This window comes from Rhizopus delemar, genomic scaffold, assembly GCF_000149305.1.
Source record: "Rhizopus delemar RA 99-880 supercont3.5 genomic scaffold, whole genome shotgun sequence".
Classification (NCBI taxonomy): domain Eukaryota; kingdom Fungi; phylum Mucoromycota; class Mucoromycetes; order Mucorales; family Rhizopodaceae; genus Rhizopus; species Rhizopus delemar.
In genome coordinates, this window is record NW_027137831.1 from 410,734 (window position 1) to 429,527 (window position 18,794).

At 32.6% G+C, this 18,794-nt stretch overlaps 6 protein-coding genes across 6 annotated transcripts; 4 read left to right on the top strand and 2 right to left on the bottom strand.

Annotated features, from left to right (window-relative positions):
- Positions 1 to 164: 164 nt before the first annotated feature.
- RO3G_06894 (uncharacterized protein) lies at positions 165 to 468 on the bottom strand (the record flags this gene model as incomplete). Its single annotated transcript, XM_067661484.1, has 3 exons — positions 165 to 179; positions 287 to 347; positions 398 to 468. 3 exons carry the CDS (start codon positions 466 to 468, stop codon positions 165 to 167), a joined length of 147 nt encoding a protein of 48 aa, XP_067517585.1.
- A 1,726-nt stretch (positions 469 to 2,194) lies between these two features.
- On the top strand, positions 2,195 to 4,166 carry RO3G_06895 (uncharacterized protein; the record flags this gene model as incomplete). The annotated part of the gene is made up of 7 exons (XM_067661485.1): positions 2,195 to 2,354; positions 2,421 to 2,634; positions 2,692 to 2,744; positions 2,818 to 3,291; positions 3,351 to 3,829; positions 3,888 to 4,029; positions 4,144 to 4,166. 7 exons carry the CDS (start codon positions 2,195 to 2,197, stop codon positions 4,164 to 4,166), a joined length of 1,545 nt encoding a protein of 514 aa, XP_067517586.1.
- A 3,599-nt stretch (positions 4,167 to 7,765) lies between these two features.
- On the top strand, positions 7,766 to 8,212 carry RO3G_06896 (uncharacterized protein; the record flags this gene model as incomplete). The annotated part of the gene is made up of 1 exon (XM_067661486.1): positions 7,766 to 8,212. The coding sequence occupies one exon, from the start codon at positions 7,766 to 7,768 to the stop codon at positions 8,210 to 8,212; it is 447 nt and encodes a 148-aa protein (XP_067517587.1).
- A 4,283-nt stretch (positions 8,213 to 12,495) lies between these two features.
- On the top strand, positions 12,496 to 13,240 carry RO3G_06897 (uncharacterized protein; the record flags this gene model as incomplete). Its single annotated transcript, XM_067661487.1, has 5 exons — positions 12,496 to 12,518; positions 12,602 to 12,635; positions 12,685 to 12,722; positions 12,783 to 13,102; positions 13,233 to 13,240. The coding sequence occupies 5 exons, from the start codon at positions 12,496 to 12,498 to the stop codon at positions 13,238 to 13,240; spliced, it is 423 nt and encodes a 140-aa protein (XP_067517588.1).
- A 501-nt stretch (positions 13,241 to 13,741) lies between these two features.
- RO3G_06898 (uncharacterized protein) lies at positions 13,742 to 15,036 on the top strand (the record flags this gene model as incomplete). The annotated part of the gene is made up of 7 exons (XM_067661488.1): positions 13,742 to 13,814; positions 13,950 to 14,024; positions 14,071 to 14,280; positions 14,337 to 14,494; positions 14,546 to 14,651; positions 14,703 to 14,848; positions 14,992 to 15,036. The coding sequence occupies 7 exons, from the start codon at positions 13,742 to 13,744 to the stop codon at positions 15,034 to 15,036; spliced, it is 813 nt and encodes a 270-aa protein (XP_067517589.1).
- Positions 15,037 to 15,657: 621 nt separating this feature from the next.
- Positions 15,658 to 16,034, bottom strand: RO3G_06899 (uncharacterized protein; the record flags this gene model as incomplete). The annotated part of the gene is made up of 2 exons (XM_067661489.1): positions 15,658 to 15,794; positions 15,857 to 16,034. 2 exons carry the CDS (start codon positions 16,032 to 16,034, stop codon positions 15,658 to 15,660), a joined length of 315 nt encoding a protein of 104 aa, XP_067517590.1.
- Positions 16,035 to 18,794: the final 2,760 nt, after the last annotated feature.

An 18,794-nucleotide genomic window follows, 5' to 3' on the forward strand; every position in this document is an offset into this window, starting at 1 on the left:
CAATTGATAGTTTAGAGGAACGAATGAAAGGAAGAAGAAACAGTTTGCCTGACAAAGCGATATATAATAGTGTTAGGCATCGATCAAAGGGCTTGGGTAGATTTAATGAAAAATAGCGTTGCATGCAAACACCAATTGCTTGAATCATAAAGAAACCAAAGTTCTCAAGTGTAATATGTCTATTGACTAAGGTCATGATGATTTCATGCATTACTGCACTTATGAAAAATGCACGCCACCGGCCCCATTGATTTTTAGACGTCACAGTGGATGGATGGTGATAAACCTGCTTGAAGAATAGATTTCGAACAATCAAATTCCAACGACGACCCCAGAAATCTTGAAGACTACGAAAGTTTTTAGTTTAGAGGTAGTGTTTGATATATACACAACATACCTTGTTGCAAGAAAGGGTTGATTAAAGACTTCCACTGTTTTAATGCCACTAATTGCCTGAATAGCAGCCATGCCTAATGAACTGCAATTCATCAAAATGTAGCCCTTGATTCCCATTAGCAGACAGAGATAAACACTTTTAAAAGAGTACCAAGGATATTCACAAAGCAATTGCGGGTTTACAGGTAAGAAGCGCTTCAAAAACAATCGTGAAAAAGCCAATCCGCAGAGGACATTTACTATTTTACGTATACTGTCTAGTTGAACATTCTCCACTTGGTTTTTGTCACCCAGACCCTCTACAATAATTAGCCTTAACCAGTTTTGGGCTGATAAATGCTGTTTATTATGTATTCTGGATACGTAAACACCAACAGTGGCCAAAAACCAAGGATAAGCAATATAAACCGTTGTCCATGCTGTGTTTATAGGCTCAGCAATGAGAGGTAAAAGAAGGTGAAACACTGTTAAACAATGTTTGTACTTGTGATAGGGTATGGAGGTACAACAACAAATATAGTAATCAAAGCAAATACTACTAGCATAGAGCAAACTAAGTGGCATGTGACCTAAATGAATCAATGGTCCTGGAATAGGTATCGCAATAAAAGGTTCTGAGCATGACATTTATAAGAGAGAAAAAGAGCAACAAAAAAGCAATTTAATTTCAGCTTAAAATGTGTAAGATTGCTTTTTCATTCTAAGAAGCAACTTTGAATAATTTGCAAATGCTCTGTAACATTTAGTTGTTACGAGATGTGACTAAATGAATCAGATTCAGAAATTACGGATTTTTAGCAAAGAACATGTACCTTAAGCATATCTTTATGATGCAAAATTTAAATTGGTTTTTTATAACCAATGACGCAAAAAGTAGCTATTATAAAACAGACAGAGCCAATCAGAGATTAATGAAAAGTATACTCACTACCACTATTAAGACAATGTAACTATTGGCTGTTCCTCTAAAAAGTAGGATTTAAGATTTTTGTTTATTAGCTGCTCAAGGAACCATATGGCGACGTTATATAGAGATATTCAAATGTAAATTGGTTATTAAGGAAACATCAACAACTATATTCGATACTTATTATCTTTTAAGTGCGTCAGATTGCCTATTTTAATAATCCCAGCCTAAAGTGAAGATTGTGGGATGATTGCAGTATTCTACAAAAAGTAGAGAATAAGAAATGCAATGAATTTCTCATTATGGCTGAAGTTACAAATTATTTATGATTAAACATCTTAAAGCACAATAAACTGTTTACTAAAAATGTTTATTCCCCTAAGTCATTGTATTAAAATATAAAAAGCAAATCACATAAAAGCGCATTTGAAGTTTGTCCTAAATGGCCAGACATTCAAATCATTTCAGGTTTTCAAGCCATATTTAAGCGGCACTATAAGTAAATAACCGCGTCTCTTGATTACTGAAAAAAAAAAAAAAAAAAAAAAAAAAAAAAGACATAAGTTACTCGCGCTTTGGCTCATAGAAGAACAAAACAGTTGTATTTTTTTAATGAATTCTAATATGTATATACTACAGCGTGGAGTCATAATACTAAATCAATATGCGATGATAGAATATGCTACAGTCTTGAAATAATCATCTTCAAACCTTGTTTTAGTAAAAGCTGTGTAATTGTTACAAATCCTCCTCCCACCATTTGTTTGTGCGCAGTATACCTTCTAAAATAAGAATTCTCGATTCAATTCGAAAATAAATATTCTTCATTTTGTAAATAGTGCAGCTTTAACCTTTCTTATACTAATTTTTTAATTTTTACTCTTTTCGAAAATGGATATTAAAAAGTTAAAGGATAACGCTTCTATTATAATACCTGCTAGTGCTGCCCTTTTTTCTATTCTTTACTTGTCAAGGAGAGAAAAAGTAGAAGAAAAGAAAGGATTTAAAGAAATTCCTTTTCCACCCAACACAACCAACTTGCCTATCTTTGGTAAATAGAATAAGCTATTCACTTTCTTGTTCCTTAGATTTTTGTTTATTCACTTTATTTTCTTAGGTCATATATTCGCATTAGGAAGTTGTCCATCTAAGCAGGTTACAAAGTGGCATGAAGAAATGGGTCCTATTTACAAGATTTATATGGGAAATCAATTATGGGTTATGATCAGTGATCCTTTTTTGGCACATGATATCTTTGTCAAGGCAGGTAGTAGCACCTCTTCAAGACCTTACCATCGATTTTTAATAGATATTTATGGTAAAAATAACAGGTAAAAAACAATGTGTTTTCTAAAAATAAAGAAGGTTAACCATTTTTACTTGTTTAGAGGGATCGTCTTTGCTCAAAATGATATTTTATGGAAAAACAAAAGAAAAGCAGGTAAAAGAATATGACGCGTAAAATTTGCTCACTTCCTCATTTCTCTTGACATACCCTTTTTAACGACACACAGTCACATCAATTTTAAGTCCTGGGTCTGTAGATAAATTCAGTGATGTGTTGGAAATCGAAATTGAGTGCTTAATTGATCGATTTGCCAAGTACTCACAGGCAGAGGAAACAATAGATCCATTCAAAGAAATCCAACTGTCAGCCATGAATGTTCCACTGAAGCTGGCTTTAGCTACTCGATTTGAAACTACTGACAATCCAACATTCAAGAAATTGCATAAGGCTATTGACAAAGGCATGGTTTACGGTGGTCCTGCAGGAGACATAAGTTCATATCTTCCCAGCTTAGCTTGGACTGATACATTTACTGGCATGGAGAAAAAGATGCGCGATTTTATACATCATTATCGTGATCTTATTTATGGAAAGCTCATATCAGATGCTTTGAAAAGTGAACAGCATTCACTAGTTAAAGATTTATATCAAATGAAGGAAGAAGGCTTGATTGATGAAGATGACATTACTGTTTTTATGAGTAAGAATAACGTAAAAAAAATTAAATCACATTCTGATCTCTTTTTTTATCCCAATTAGGTGACTTGGTTGGTGCAGGTGCAGATACAGTAGCTACTACTATCTACTGGTCATTTGCTATTCTCTCTCAGATGCCTGAGGTTCAAGCCAAATTGACAAAGGAACTTGATGAATGGAAATCAAAACATGCTTCAGGAGCCATACCACGCTTTAATGAAGACCGTGAAAGCCTTCCATATTCTGTTTGCGTTCAAAAAGAAATCATGCGATTTCGTCCAGCAACAAACTTTGGTATTCCTCATATGGCTTCAGAAGACGTAACAGTCAATGGATATTTTATCCCCAAGGGTACCATTTTGATCAGCAGTATGGCTGCTATGCACAAGAATCCAAACTTTTATGAAGACCCAAATGAATTTAAACCCGAGAGATTTATGACTAATATCAATAGAATGGGGGCTGCAGCCAATACAAAGATTGAAGAAAGAGATCACTTTGGGTTTGGTTGGGGAAGAAGAATATGTCCTGGTATTCATTTAGTAAGCAAATAGCTAAACACAAAGCAAAGAAAACTAAAGGTCGTTTTGACATACACAGGCTGAAAAAGAACTGTTCAATTTCTTTGTTCGTTTCTTTTCCAAGTTTACGATCGAAACAGAACTTGATTCGCAAGGCCAAAATGTGAAACTTAATCTGGATGATTACATTGAGGAAGGCATTGTGTGTAAACCTCTGCCATGTAAGTATCGTATTGTACCTCGCGGTGCGTAAAATTTGCTTCTATACTTGAATATCCTAATAACCGCTTAATGAATAAACATCATTTTGTTACATTTTATAATATTGTTTATAGCTATCACTTGTATCATATTATAACGACCAAACAGATTCATTTATAAGACACGTAACCCCTACCATTTAAACGATTTTACATGTCTTGAGCGCTATTTTATATTATTATTATTTGCGTTGTTCTCAATGTACAGTACATACTAAGAAACAAAGGATATTAGAATGAAGTTGTTTCAATTTTGCTCTACTTGTTAGTGATTAGGATAAAAAATCACTCCTTCAAATTTGTATGTCGCTAATTTTTTAAGAACTTTTCAATCGTTTGACATTTTTACCTTGTATGTTACTCTTCAATCTAGTATTGTATTTTTCATCTATGGTCGAATTAGACATTCTGACCAACAATAAATATCTTACATAGCATAGTTACTCAATCTTGCTAATTTTGCATCATTTAAATTATTGTCACCAGTTGCTAAAGCATTAGCTTTTACAAAAAAAAGTCTTAGAAACAATCTCTTTTTAATATTTTCCTACACTAGAACTCTTCAAAGAACCTAAAAGAAGATGTAGGAGAATACTCTACAAGCTCATAGAAATAATCCTAGACTTAATCATACATTTCAATAACATGTCAAGGATATTAAAACGCTTCCATGTACTAGCATTTAATCCTAGATGATACAAAAGAGACATATTTAAAAAAATCTACGTATAAACTCTTGAGTTTAAAGGTAATCAAACCTAGGCCAATTTACGTTATCTACTGTGCTCAAAAAAGCTAACTACATATGGCATTTAAGGAGAATTTCAAGCTACAGTGACACATTGAAGGCAATATGAAAGAAATAGGCCCACCTTCCTCCTCTATCGACAATATCAGGACTGATAGATAAATATAAATAAAAGTTAAACTCATACACATTGAATCCATCATAACAACATACAATGCTTACAATTAATATTGACTTTCATCAACTTGTGCCGGACTTGTTCAGTAAAAGCCGTCATGAAAACACAAAAAAAAATACATGTACCTTTTCATTTATTTGAAATTTAGATCATTTTATAAATTTCAGTGTACTATTATGTTAACTTTAGAAGAAAGAGCCAAACTGAGATAGCAAACAACGGTATGGCATTTTTATCCTCAAATCCTAACTTTTAACTCGGTCCTTTATCAAAACAACCTAGCAGCTCACAGGAAGAAGGAAGAGAAAACTAAATTCAATCTGTATTTTTGTTTGAATGGTAAACTCTTTCTTATTATGTAAAGTTTCTCTCGTGCAAAAAGATAGTATAAATGTTTATTTGGTCCTTGAGATAACCATGACTTCTGGGCTACAGGTGCTATCTTCAGCCATACTATCATCATTCCTATCCTTTTGTCTATTAACCTATTAACATTCAAGGGCAATAAATGCTCAGTTTCAAAAGTAGATAGCTTGTATATTACTTTATGCATATACATCGTCTGTTTGATCAGACGTATACACAGAGTTACTATAAATTTATGTCGTTTTCAAAATCCAAGCCGTTATACACAGCTACGCTATGATTTTAAATTGTAAAATAAAAAAATAGAGAAAGCATAATCACTTATTGAATTTTGCTTTCTCAAAATGGTTAAATGAGGAATAGAGATCTGTGTCAAGTTGTTTAAATCTGGTACCACGTCATGCGCAGTAGCGCATGTTAAGAGCGTAGATATCTAATACTTGAGGTACTACAGTGAATTTCAAGGTGGGAAAAAAGAAATAATGGCTTTCGTAAAATGCTTTATTAATTCATATTTTCATTGATCAATAGATTATAAGATTCGTTTGAATTTTTAATTGCATTGCATAAAGATAAATTAACATCTGGTTGTAAATAGGTGACTCTTGTGAATGTTTCACTTGACTTTCCTATGTGCAACTCTTTTCTATCGATATATGGGGCTTACATATCTCGGTTCCTTAATCTATGGACCACAAAATTATTCAGTTCGATCATTGTTCAACCTTGCTCACATCACACAAACAAGTAGTCCTTTATACGTATTCTATTTGGTTGTTATTGATGTCATTTATGAAGCATATACATGCATTCAAGCGTGTGTTTCACCGTGATAAATTCAAATAGGAAATACGTTAAACTTTGTTGAATAGTTATGGTACATGCTTCTAACGATAGACTCAATTGGGGGCCAGACTAATATCTAAATTTCGGTAATGAGAATCAGCGTCCGCTAACCATAGATTGTTACATTACTTAAAGAAGACTATAAAGAAATTGTACGGTCAATAAAATGGATTTGTACATATTAATGAGCAGTATAAATGATAAGTTTACGAATTACTAATGTCTGATGAAACCCATTCTCCAATTGGTTGGGCTAAGCCGAAACGCCCTTAAAAACTCTAGTACAGAGAATTGGGTTGAAACTCATCTTTTAACGGAGAGAGATCTAAATAACCTGACAAAGAAATGTACTTGGATTTCTTTTAATCCACATTGCCGGAACAATCTAAAGCGCAGAATAGATCGCGATTTCGTAATACAACCTCTGTGAGACACGTTTAATTAGGAAAAATTGGGTTTTGTAAGCAAGTGAGATAATGTTCTAATAGCTCAATGGATTCCATCTTAAATAATCTATTCTTTCTTTTTCTTATAAAGTAACATATACTTAAAAAAGTGAGTAAAGAGCCTTTCTCTCTCTCTCTCTTTTTTTTTAAAAAAAAAAGCACATGCTTACTCATTGAGCTTGAACACAAGTTACCCATCAGTTACAGTGTTTCCCGTTATCGTCATTACAACTCAGACAAAAGAAAATGTAGCGTTCACAAAGAATTTACTCTTCTATATCAATGATAAGAGAGACTACAATTGAATCATCCAAAAAAAAAACTCCCCATCTCTCGTTTTCTATGGAATCAGGCTCAATCCACTTTTCATCTTGGTAATAAAAAAAGCACAAGAGAGTGCATGATGAGATCTACTATTTTGACAAGTTGCAAAGATGAACACAAATCATAGAAAGAAAAGTAGGACAATATTTAATTTTTTTTTTAAAAAAAAGTCGAATCATATACAAATGAATGATAACCACATTTATTTGATCTTTTAAAAAAAAATGTATTACGATTCATGCAATTTTAATGCCCATTCATTTATCTCAATACACAAGACCAAAAATAAGTTTGAAAAAGAAAGACGATGATTTTTATGTAGATAGTAGGTTTCATTCTCGCATTACCAAAGCATCTAAATTATTGTGTTACATAGAAGTCTATGTCATTCTATGCATTCTATAAACATATATCTTTCATAAAAAAGGCACTTTGTGACCTTTTGAAGGCGATCAGAAACAAAAAAAAAATTATTTCACAAACTTTTTTTTTATTTTACAACCAATTGCTGTACAAGCAATTGGTATAAACTTAACCGAGTGCAATTTATAAATTTCGTAATATTTTTTGAGCTACCAAGCGATGGTTTAAAGGAAGCCTATAGAATATCTAGTCATACATCATTCTTGTAAGAAAAAAAAAATACAGTGTTACGTTACTAGCACCACATAAAGTATCACATAGTATCAATGCGACAGATCAGTCCCACTGACTGCTTTCCTCCTTCATTCACCTTTTTATATAAAAACAACCCGTTCTTCCCTTTTATTTCAATACTGCATACATACCATGGTCTCTTTAAACTACGTTATTGGCTTCCTCGCTTTGGCTCCTTTTTTGGCTCAAGCCAAACCTACTCCTACTAGCAGTGCACCCTTAGCCAAGCGTTCTCCTCGTAGCTGTTTCGGTAGTGGTCAATGGGGTTACATTCGTGATGTTGTTAGTGCCTGTAACCAAGCCAAAAATGATTTCAGCAACCAATCAATCAGCAAGTCTCACCCCTCTCAAAAATCCTATGGTCCTTACAGCACACACAGCGGTAACCGTGCCTATGTTGATATTCGTGTAGAGAACCAATATGGAGCTCAATATGAAACTGTCCATTATAACGATATTGTTTATGCTTGTAATGAAATCACTCAATTTTGTGTTGGTAGCCTTAGAGACACTCGTGGTGGTTGGTCTATCCAAGGACCATTCAAAATCTTTATTGATGTAAATAACTGTCAATGTTAACTAATTATTCATAAAACTTAATAAAAACAATACTATGAAACTTGGTAATTTAATTTGTTAACAAGAACAAAGATCGTGTGAGTAAATAAGAATACTGTTCTATACATGCAGGTGAAGGCTGTATAAACACAAAACCTTTTGTGGTGTTATCACGTATAGGATATACATGATACGGATTGATCATGCTCTTAATTAAATAATGATAAATTCAGACGGTTGCCTTCTCTAGAAATGCCGTCAAATAGCCTTCAATTTTTGATGCTTGAATTTAAAACTAAGGAAGAATGACCCTTACAGATGATAGTTAACTATCTGTAAAGTATAACACTAGGATTTTTAAGATACTAAATATGCCAACCAGCAATTGGAGACTTTATAACTGAATTGGCTTTGCAGAACCAAGACAATAAAAATAAAGACGAAAAGGATACAAAAGAAGTTGGTTTGGAAACAAGTCTATGGTTGAATAGTATTAAAATAATGATGCTCGAACTAGTATGTAAAAAAAATATTATTAATCTGATTCAGAATGCCTTCACTGATAATACCAAAAAGAACAAATCAACTTCAGCTTGCTTGTTTTCAGTTGAATATTTACTCATAGAACAAGAATTAAATTTGCATTAGAAAATTAAAAAGTAGAACTTTGCTTCATTCATTTTTAGAATGAAATCTAATTTTTTTTTTTTGTAAATAATTTTATGGATAATATATTTATAACAGTAGTCTTCAATTTTTTATTAAGCCATCCTTCACATAACCTACTTTCCCTTTCTGCTCATCCATTTTAAACTGTGTAGTTAAATAGTAACGAAGAGCTTGTATGGTTCAAATAGGACAAGTAAAAGCTAAGGTTTTTTTTTTTTTTTTTTTTTTTTTTTTTTTTTTTTTTTTTGTAAAAACTTTGCGCGAACCTTTTTAAGTAACTTTTGTCTAGAAACTCGGTACGGGATGAGTACCACTTCCATAATGGTGACTTGGGAAGGGCTTATCACTATGAACCACGAGCTGAGAGATGTATACAGCAACAAGTGAATCAGGAGAACACCATCAGGTAATGATAGTGCACATAGAAAATACTATGTCTGTAATATATGTGCACGCTCCTTTATTGTTGGCAATTTAGTCAGCTACAGCATCACCTTGATAAAGAGCCGACATGATCCACCCAAATTCTATATAAGTGCGTCTTTGGACATTTTCCATTTTGATGATTAGAAGGAGGCAATTTTGCTGATAGCAAGCCCATACTCTAGTTGAAGGGGAAACATCTGTATGTAAAAACGGAAAGAAAGAACTTAGCTAAACCCTTTAGTGTCAAGGGCGGTTTCAGAAAACTAGATTAAGGCTATTAGATCTCAATTTCTATTAGTAATGAGCAGTTCTAGTGTATTGAGACTAATACCGTGATGGGACAGGATTTCAAGGTAAGAGAAAGAAGATCGAGTTGGAAGCAGTTCATCATAAAGTGACTGATCTGTAGAATTTGGTATGATGTATTTACTTGTATTCTATTTATAAAAGTCTATAGCTATAGTCTTCACAAGTCTTCAACAAGCTTTCCTAAAATACTTATTGGCAGTGTGGACTAAATTGTCAGCATACAACAGACAAGTCATGGAAGGAGTTAGTTGGATCAATGAGACATCTTGTGGTAATGGTTGTAGACATGAAAATTTGGGCAGATCACTGATGTATATAAAATATAATAAGGATGATAGGATAGAGCCTAGCACGACATAAGAAATTGATGAAAACTGTTAGGAAGCAGCATTAATAAGTTTTCAATTTGGACTTAATCGAAGACTTTTGGAACAATCGCAAGTACTTATGTGATGTTTTCTCCACGTTTTTCCGCATATTATATAACCGACATTATCATATGTTGATTTAATATCCAGAGAGGCGAGAACTGAAATGAAACGATAGGAACTAAGGGATATCACAAAGTTCTGCTAGAAATAAGACCTGAACAAGCAATCCTCTTACTTTACAAAAACCACTTTGCGCTAAACTTAATGGCAGACTGTTATCAAGAATAAATTGATGAGATTGTTCTCAATCAGCTTGAGCAACACAGAGGTGTGATTAATTAGTTTGTAATCGTTGAAAGCCATAGAATCATCATTTTCATAAATTGGTAGCACTAGAACCATCCTCCAATTGACAGGTGTACACGCTCAGATTCAACTGGGTTAAAATAGGAAATGCAGAAGAGATGCAAGTTAACCTTGAATAGAAATCAGTGACTTTTACCGGATATAATCAGTACCAAATGCTTTTTGGGTAGAAGACGCTTCAGAGATTTTTGAGTATCTTCTGATTTAACAGGGCGTGTCTCATTCTAAAATGGAGTAAATGCATTGGGTCCTGACTATTACTTTGTAATACATATCCTGAGTAGGTATAATGATATTAAATATCCATTACATTAGCAACATATTGATGGCCTTCTAAAATAGAAAAAGAGGGATATAATTTTCTTTTTTAAGCCTTTTACAAACTCTCATGATGGCTGTCGTATGCTAGCCTTGTTCCATTTGCTCGCAGGATTGAGACCATATTTCTTTCTGTCGACATAAAACTAGCCTCTTATTCGAGCTTCGGCTTCCTGATGCAGGGGCTAGTGCTTGAAACAGCTTGACTCGTATGTTTTTCTTCATTTTCAATGGCGATGCCCCTTGAGATTAAACACATGCTTAATTTTAGCAATCCAAAAATACTCAAGTCGAATATCCCGGTGAGATATACTTTATTTACGAACTTGGTTCAATAAGGCATAGATATCTTGGTAGATTTCTGCACCAAGGCCTCAATGTAAGTAACTACAGAATATATGTTGTGGAAAGAAAGAGGAGAGTGTAGAAGCGTATTTATAGTAAGAATTGTAACCATCCGTTTGTACTTGCTTAGTATTTGGGGTCTTGTATTTTCCTAGGCATCGCGGCAGTCTCTTCAGCAGAAGATGGTCGTGATTGCGGTTATTGTTAACTTAAAAAGAAGAGAATCATGAATGTGTAATTAGAGTCGAGCGAAGGCCACCTCTGATCGATAGTTAAGGTGAGCCGAGTTATTCAGCACGAAAAAAGTAAACAATGATACCACTTCCTTAGTAGGTAGCGAAGTTTAGCCTCCCATGCGTTAGTCTCTTGTTCCAGATAATTAAATCGTAAGATTGTATCCAATCTTGCAAGATATGACTATGATGGATTTAAAAAAACTGTCCTCGATATAGGATCCCGCTCTCGTGTCGAATTCGCCATTAACTACGGCCGAGATGGTGTTAGGGAGCTCCAAAGGTAACTGTACCAAGAGTTCAGAAATATTTGCATATGATAAAGAAGGCAGTAAGCAAAGACAATGAACAGTTACGTTTGATATAATGAAAAGAGTATATTTAGTTAGTAGTGGATGATCGTGTGAAACATGGTGAACTGTGCAAGAAGTGATGAGTTAATCAATAAGGCAATTTCAAATCTATGTCGATGTATGAACAAATGAATAGATTGTCTATAAGTATAGAGTTGTTGTCATGCAGTAGAATAATTTTTTGGAGAAAATAATCTTGATTTAGCAATCAATAAAACAGGAGACGAACTATCTTGTTTTGGTAAATCAAATAATTATTTAATTGCACAATTGCACATCAACTATCATAAATTAGGAAATAGTTCAAAAAAGGCAAGTATTTATTAAATGATTAACAAGGCTTTTGTTGTCAAGCAAATTTTATGTTCTCTATTATAATTTAAGTTCTCCATGTTCAATGATGGCATAAGTATAGTAATAATACATTCATACTGGGGATTTGAGCAGTAAAGGGTTCATCTTCAAAAGGACGTTCGTGTTACAAGAACCCTGAGAGGAACCGGTAATTTATGCACTTCAACATCATTCTCCCTTTGTGGAAAAATATAATTAATTAACAAAGACATATAAAAGATTGCTTGCTGTCATTCTTTTTTTACTCTCATGTTTTTTTATCTGTTTTTTTGTATTATTGTACCCTTCGCTTTTGCAAAGACAGAGTATTGTTCTGGTCATGAATTTTCATCTACCAAAATCAACTGTGATAAATTTCAGTTTTCTAAATTAAAGTCCAATGGTCAATGTACAGATAGTAAAAAAGCCACTAGTGGGGAATTTCATGGAATGGCATTGACCAATTGCACTACGTAAACTAAAAAAGATATTAGAAAATGTCAAATGTTTATATATGTATTTGTAGGTTTTATGATTTAAGTAATTTACCGAGTCAAAGTATGGATTCTAAAGCTATCAAAATGGCTGAGCTTATTACAAATGTGTAAGTCTGCAAAAAAAAAAAAAAAAAAAAAAAAAAAAAAAAAAGATAAGATGATAGATGCTTAAAGTTATTTTTCTTTTTAGATTCGAAAATGGAAATACTGCGATGGGTTATGCTGTAAGTAAAGATATTATATTAATTTGGAATACTTATTTTTATACTTTAGGCTGCAGAACGACTAGGAGATTGTCGTGGCTATACTTGGTAAAATAAAAATCATTGCATATTAATGGAGATAAATAACCTTATTTATCATGAAAATAGTGGATATATTGGCTTCACAACTGGTACAAATGATGCTTATACAGTTGTCAAAGAATACATAAGGCGTAAACCTAAAGCATCAATCAAGAAATACATACCTGCCTTAAAAAAATTAACAACATATGATTTTGGTGATCCTAAACGAGATGATACAACTCAACTTAAAGGATTTGATAAAGCTTGGCATAAGACAACTTGCGATGATCCGGTCTTTATTCAGACACAGTTAGATGTAGGACAATCAATGTATTTAAAACCTGCACTCAAGTACGCGGCTAGTGTAGGTATTCATTCTAACCTTGGAAAGGCTATTTTCTATGGTAAATACATAATAGTATTGTACGTTAACATATTACTTAAACTCTTTCGCTGATAGATACTATTGTTCAACATGGTTGGCAGGTAAAGAAAAAAAAGATTTACTCTTTTTCGTTATTAAACCTCAAATAGTATGTTGAATCATTTATTAATCTACCAAGGATTATTGAATTAACTGGCCCAAAAAAGAAAGAAGAATCAGAAAAAAGCTATCTAACTCGTTTTATTACAACACGAAGGCAGTTAGTGTGCTGCTATCCAGGTGGTGTTTGGTAAATTTTTTATTACCACTCTTTCTCTCCTTTTACATTCACTAATTTTTTTTTTTTTTTTTTTTTTTTTGGCATAGGAATGATTCGGCAGATAGAATGCAAGATCTTCAATATCTAATCAATCAATGGTCTCAAAATAAAGACCTCATAAATCCCGTGGAACTCAAGATTTATGGCGTCAAGATTACCGGAAAAGAGAATATATTGGTAGATAGTCAACGGTGTAAACATACGAAACACAAGAAACCAAAATCAATTTCGCTGTCTATTCCCGATACGTGTTTATAGATCGTGTAACAGAATAAACTTTTTATTTTTATTTTTACTTTCTTTCTCTTTCTTTTCCTTTCCTATTTTAAATAAAAAAAAATGGAATATCGATACTTGGGAAATTCTGGTTTGAAGATAAGTGTGCTTTCTTTAGGTTCATGGATTACTTTTGGTAACAAAATACAATAAAAATACAGTAGCTTTTGATAGTAATACTACTATTTTTAGGCGGTCAAATTTCACCCGGTAAAAGCAAAATAATAATATAAAAGGGAATAAATTATTATAACATATATTCGTACATTAGAACAAGCATCAGACATTGTAAAGACAGCATTAGAATTGGGCATTAACCACTTTGATGTAGCAGAAAGTCATTCTGGTATATACACCAATTGACTCATTATGTAAAACCAACATTTTTATAGGCGGACAAGCTGAAATCGATTTAGGTTTAGCTTTACGTAATCAACTTGGTTTAAGGCGATCAGACTATGTAATATCTACCAAAGTATTTTGGGGAGGAAAAGGGCCCAATGACAGAGGATTATCGAGAAAGCATGTATTTGAAGGTACCGTGGCATGTTTACAAAGACTTCAATTAGATTATGTCGATATACTCTATGCACAAAGGCCAGGTTAGAGAAAGAAAAATGTTTCCAATGGACAGCATGCTTATTACAACATCATTTAGATCCTGATACACCAATGGAAGAAATTGTAAGAGCATTTAATTGGTGTATTGATAAAGGCATGGCACTTTACTGGGGAACAAGTGAATGGCCAGCTTATTTGATAACAGAGGCTATGCACGTTGCCAATAGATTGAATTTAATAGCACCCATCACAGAGGTACGATAGACAGACTTATGTGCAAGCAAAATATCTCATACAAGCATGTAGTCACCACAATATAACATGTTAAATCGCGAACGCGTAGAAAAAGAATATTTACCGATGTTTCAAAAATACAAGCTAGGTACTTGCATATGGTCACCACTAGCCTCTGGTAAATGAAACGTTATTGTATACGTATGCAATTTGATTTATGATTTATTAGGCTTACTAAGTGGGAAATATAATGATGGCATCATTCCACCTTATACAAGATTGGCCATTCAAGATCATCCTGTAATCAATCGATTAAGAGCTGGATTCTTTAGTGAAGAAGGGAGAAGAAAATTAGAAAAGATTAAAATGGTGTGTGTAAGTAAACAGTCTAAGAAACAAACCTTTTCCCTTTCTTATATTCTACCTGTAGAGCATTGCTCAACGTTTAGGATGTACACCAGCACAATTAGGTATTGCTTGGTGCTTAAAAAATAAAAACGTAACATCAGTTATCATAGGCGCATCAACGCCGTTACAAGCAAGAGAAAATATTCAGGCGTTGAGTAAACGTCATTTGTTGACAGATGATGTGATGCATGAATTGGATAGGATATTAGGCAATGTACCTGAAAGTGTGTTTGATTTTAGAAAATCTTAAAATTTATTTTTATTAATTATATAATACAAGATAATAATAAAAAGAGTGTGTGTATAATACAACTTGAATGATGGGAAGAAAGGGATAATTAAGAATAATAATTGGGATATTGTTCTATTGGTAACATGGAAGGCACTGAAGGTGCAGAAGGTAATTCATTCATAAAATAGTCTTGATTGTTATAATAATTCATCAGATGTCCATTTGTTATGTTGTTAGGGTATGGATTAGTGGTTACCATGGCTGTTGTTGTATGCTGTTGATGATGAGGATGGTATGGATGATAGTTGATTGGCTGCTCTTGAGTTTGTAAATAAATAGGTTGATGATTTGGCATAAAGTAATTATTATTTTGTGGTAATTGTTTTGGGTAAAAGTATGAGTTTGGATCATCAACAAATAATGGATACAAATAATCTATGATTGAATATTGAATCGCTAACGCCTTTGCTCTTGCAAATGTAACCCTAAAATAGATAAAATTGATGTAAGCATTATATACTTTATAAAAAAATAATAAAAAGCTTTACCAAACGCCTTTCAAGTGCATAGCTCCGACTTTAACAACCACACGTCCTTTTTCATTCTTCAAGATACCATCACGTTTACCGCGAGACATGCCAGTGACATTGAGTAATTTAGTACCATTGATCATATCGTTATCTATTATATAAAATAAAAAAGTAAGAATTTATCAGTGGACTCTTATTTTCCTATTTAGTTACCTTGACGACGAGTCACACAAATACCGCGAACATCTACTTGGTAACATACCGTTCCTTCATCGTCCCAAAGCGAAGTAGAAATTTTAGGTTTTGGTAATGTTACCTCAACGGATTGTGTCAAGTGAATGTTATGATAAAAGTCAGGGTCATAGGGAAAATGTGGGGAAAATTTTTTCATGGGTTGAGGAAAATCAAAAGATTTTATCGGCTCATCCGTTGTAGTAGGTTGTTCTGAGTTTTGAAACATAAGTTTTTTGCCAAAGAAGAAAGAAAGAAAAGGGCAATTTGGCAAGTCCTTTTTTTTAAGAAAAAAAAATAATTTTTTGAAAAGGCAAGGCTTTTTTTTTAAGATTTGATCCCCCCTTGGAAAAAAAAAAAAAAAAAAAAAAAAAAAAAAAAAAAAAAAAAAAAATGTTTTAATATAGAAGGCATGTGTGGAATACAATCATATGAGTAAAAATTTCATCAAATGAGTAAAGAGAAAAGAATGAGAGGATAGGAAAGAAGAAATGACGAAAAGATAAAAGATAGAGACTCGAGGGATAAAAAAAGCCTTATATGGTTTTTCTTTTTTATTTAACCATAGTTATAATTCTCCTTTTCATTCTCATTATTTCCCATTCCCGTAAAATGTGGATTATTTTTTCTGTTGCTGTGCATTTTATCGAAACACTTAAAAAAAGCCGATAATTCCGCACTAAACTCAGGATTTAACATTGAAACGTCTCTTGATCTCCTTCAGAGATTTTTGATACAGATAACAGGAATACCCATCTTTTTTTTTTAGAATTTTCTTGTCTGTCTTTTATTTTTATACAGCGTCATACAAAGCATATGGTCATTTTTATTCGCTATTTCTTATAGAAGAATGACATACCAAACAAGTAAATAGCTGAAAGACTACTATTTTAATCCTTTTTATGTGGGAAAGATTTCATTTTCATTATTAGAAATATCGGGAAATTAATTAAGTTCTTTGTGTTTGGTGGAACAAAATAGAAAGAAGCTTCTAATTTTGCATTACTGAAAAGAAAATGGATCATAATAAGGAAATGATATACAAACCAATGATATTCTTATTTATTTCATCTTTATTTCGAGAGACGTTCTACATATGATGTAACTTTATTCTGTGTAAGCATTTCAAACATCAGGAACAATTTTGGTAACATTGCCATTCTCTTTAAAACTTTAATTTTTTTCCCTCGGCGTATATCAACCTTCTTTACCAAATGGCGCGTTCATGTTTATTTACAATCGCGTGCAAGATAAGCGTGTATCTTAAGTAATATATCTGTTTAGCTGATCTATTCAAGGATATGATACTCTAAACTACATATGATAGATCCGCGCATCTTTTTTTTTTCAATTTTTCTTTAAATTGAATGAAAATTAAAGTCTACTGTTACAGAACTAAGCACAATTTGTTATTCTATTATTAATAGTTTCAGAAATTAATAAAAATAAAATAAGAATTAACTATTTAATGAAACTTGATGCACTATCCTTAACTATGCTTTCTTTCACCTCCCCCCATTTTTCTTTCACTTCTCCCCCAAAACTACCGCTTTTGCTGTTCTTGTGTAATTAGTTGGAAGAATTACAAATAACTCTTTCTTTAGGCGTAAAAAACTAAATGAAAGCTTTTTTTGACCTTTCATTCATTGTTTTGATTTGACATCGATTAATTCATAAGAAGGTTTGTTTGCTTTTATACTGTCAACTAAAGTTGTAAAAAAAAAAAGTAAAAAAAAAAAGTAAAAAAAAAAAGTAAAAAAAAAAGTAAAAATAAACTCCATAGTTTCACAAAAAAACATTTCTTGTTTAGCTTCATCAATTCCCATAACAAACAAAAATCCGTGAAATTTTTCATAGAGCAAAAATAAAAAACAAAAAAGAAAGGGAAAATAAAAAAAAAGTAAACTTTTTATATAGTTTCTGAATATATATTTTTTGCTGATCATCTTGCATAGACTTGCATTGAAAAAGACTTGATTTGTTCAATGCACTCCCAAAATATGGGTTTAATTCTCTTTTTTTGCGCGGATTTATTTGTCAATTCTATGTTATTGACCAGCACCCACAAATATTGAAAACGTTTTCCTCTTTAATATAACAAACGTGTTTTTCGCTTCCCTTTTTCAAAAATATATTATTCTTTGCTCTTCTTTTTTGTCTATTTTATGTAAAATTCTACTTTTTTGACAAAAACGCGTTGTTTACATAAGAGTTAATTAATTGGTCAAAACATCGTAACACGATCTAAAGGTAACTTTTTTTAATTTCTTGATAAACCCATTTTAATCGGAGTTTATTTAAAAGTCTATCCAAAAAATAAAGACCAAGATCCGTAAGACTGGAGCAGAATGATATCGAATAGAAAACCTCTTTTTCTTTCTTTATTGGGTAAACACAAGTTGCTTGTTTTTTCATAAAACTCATCGGGTAATTAATATGGACCGAAATATCTATTGTATAAATATTTCATTTATTCTTTCTCATTAAGGATCTATTCTTAAAATACGATTAAAAAAAGCATCACAATAACCTGGCCTTATTGTACGACAGTAAAAAAAAAGAACCTTTCAAACCTATTTTTCTTTTCTCAATATGAGAGAGCGGGGATCATCTTTTGTGGCCCTTTCATTCACTTTCTAATGCTGAGTCTGGTTTTGTCTTACATGTACGCACACACACACGGCTCTTTCCAAAAACAGTAGGATACACCTTCAATAAAGGTGTGGTACTACTAAAAACAGGGTATAAGAGCAGGTGGTTTATGTAAGTCAGCCGGTTTTTTACTCAACTCTTTTCTTCCTCTTTCATTCTGTGAATGAAAATAACCTCGGTATGCTATGGATACTAGGAGGCGTTTACTTTTTCCTTTACAAGAACTGCGGGAAGTGAAAAAATAAAAAAACCTGGATTATGCGACTAA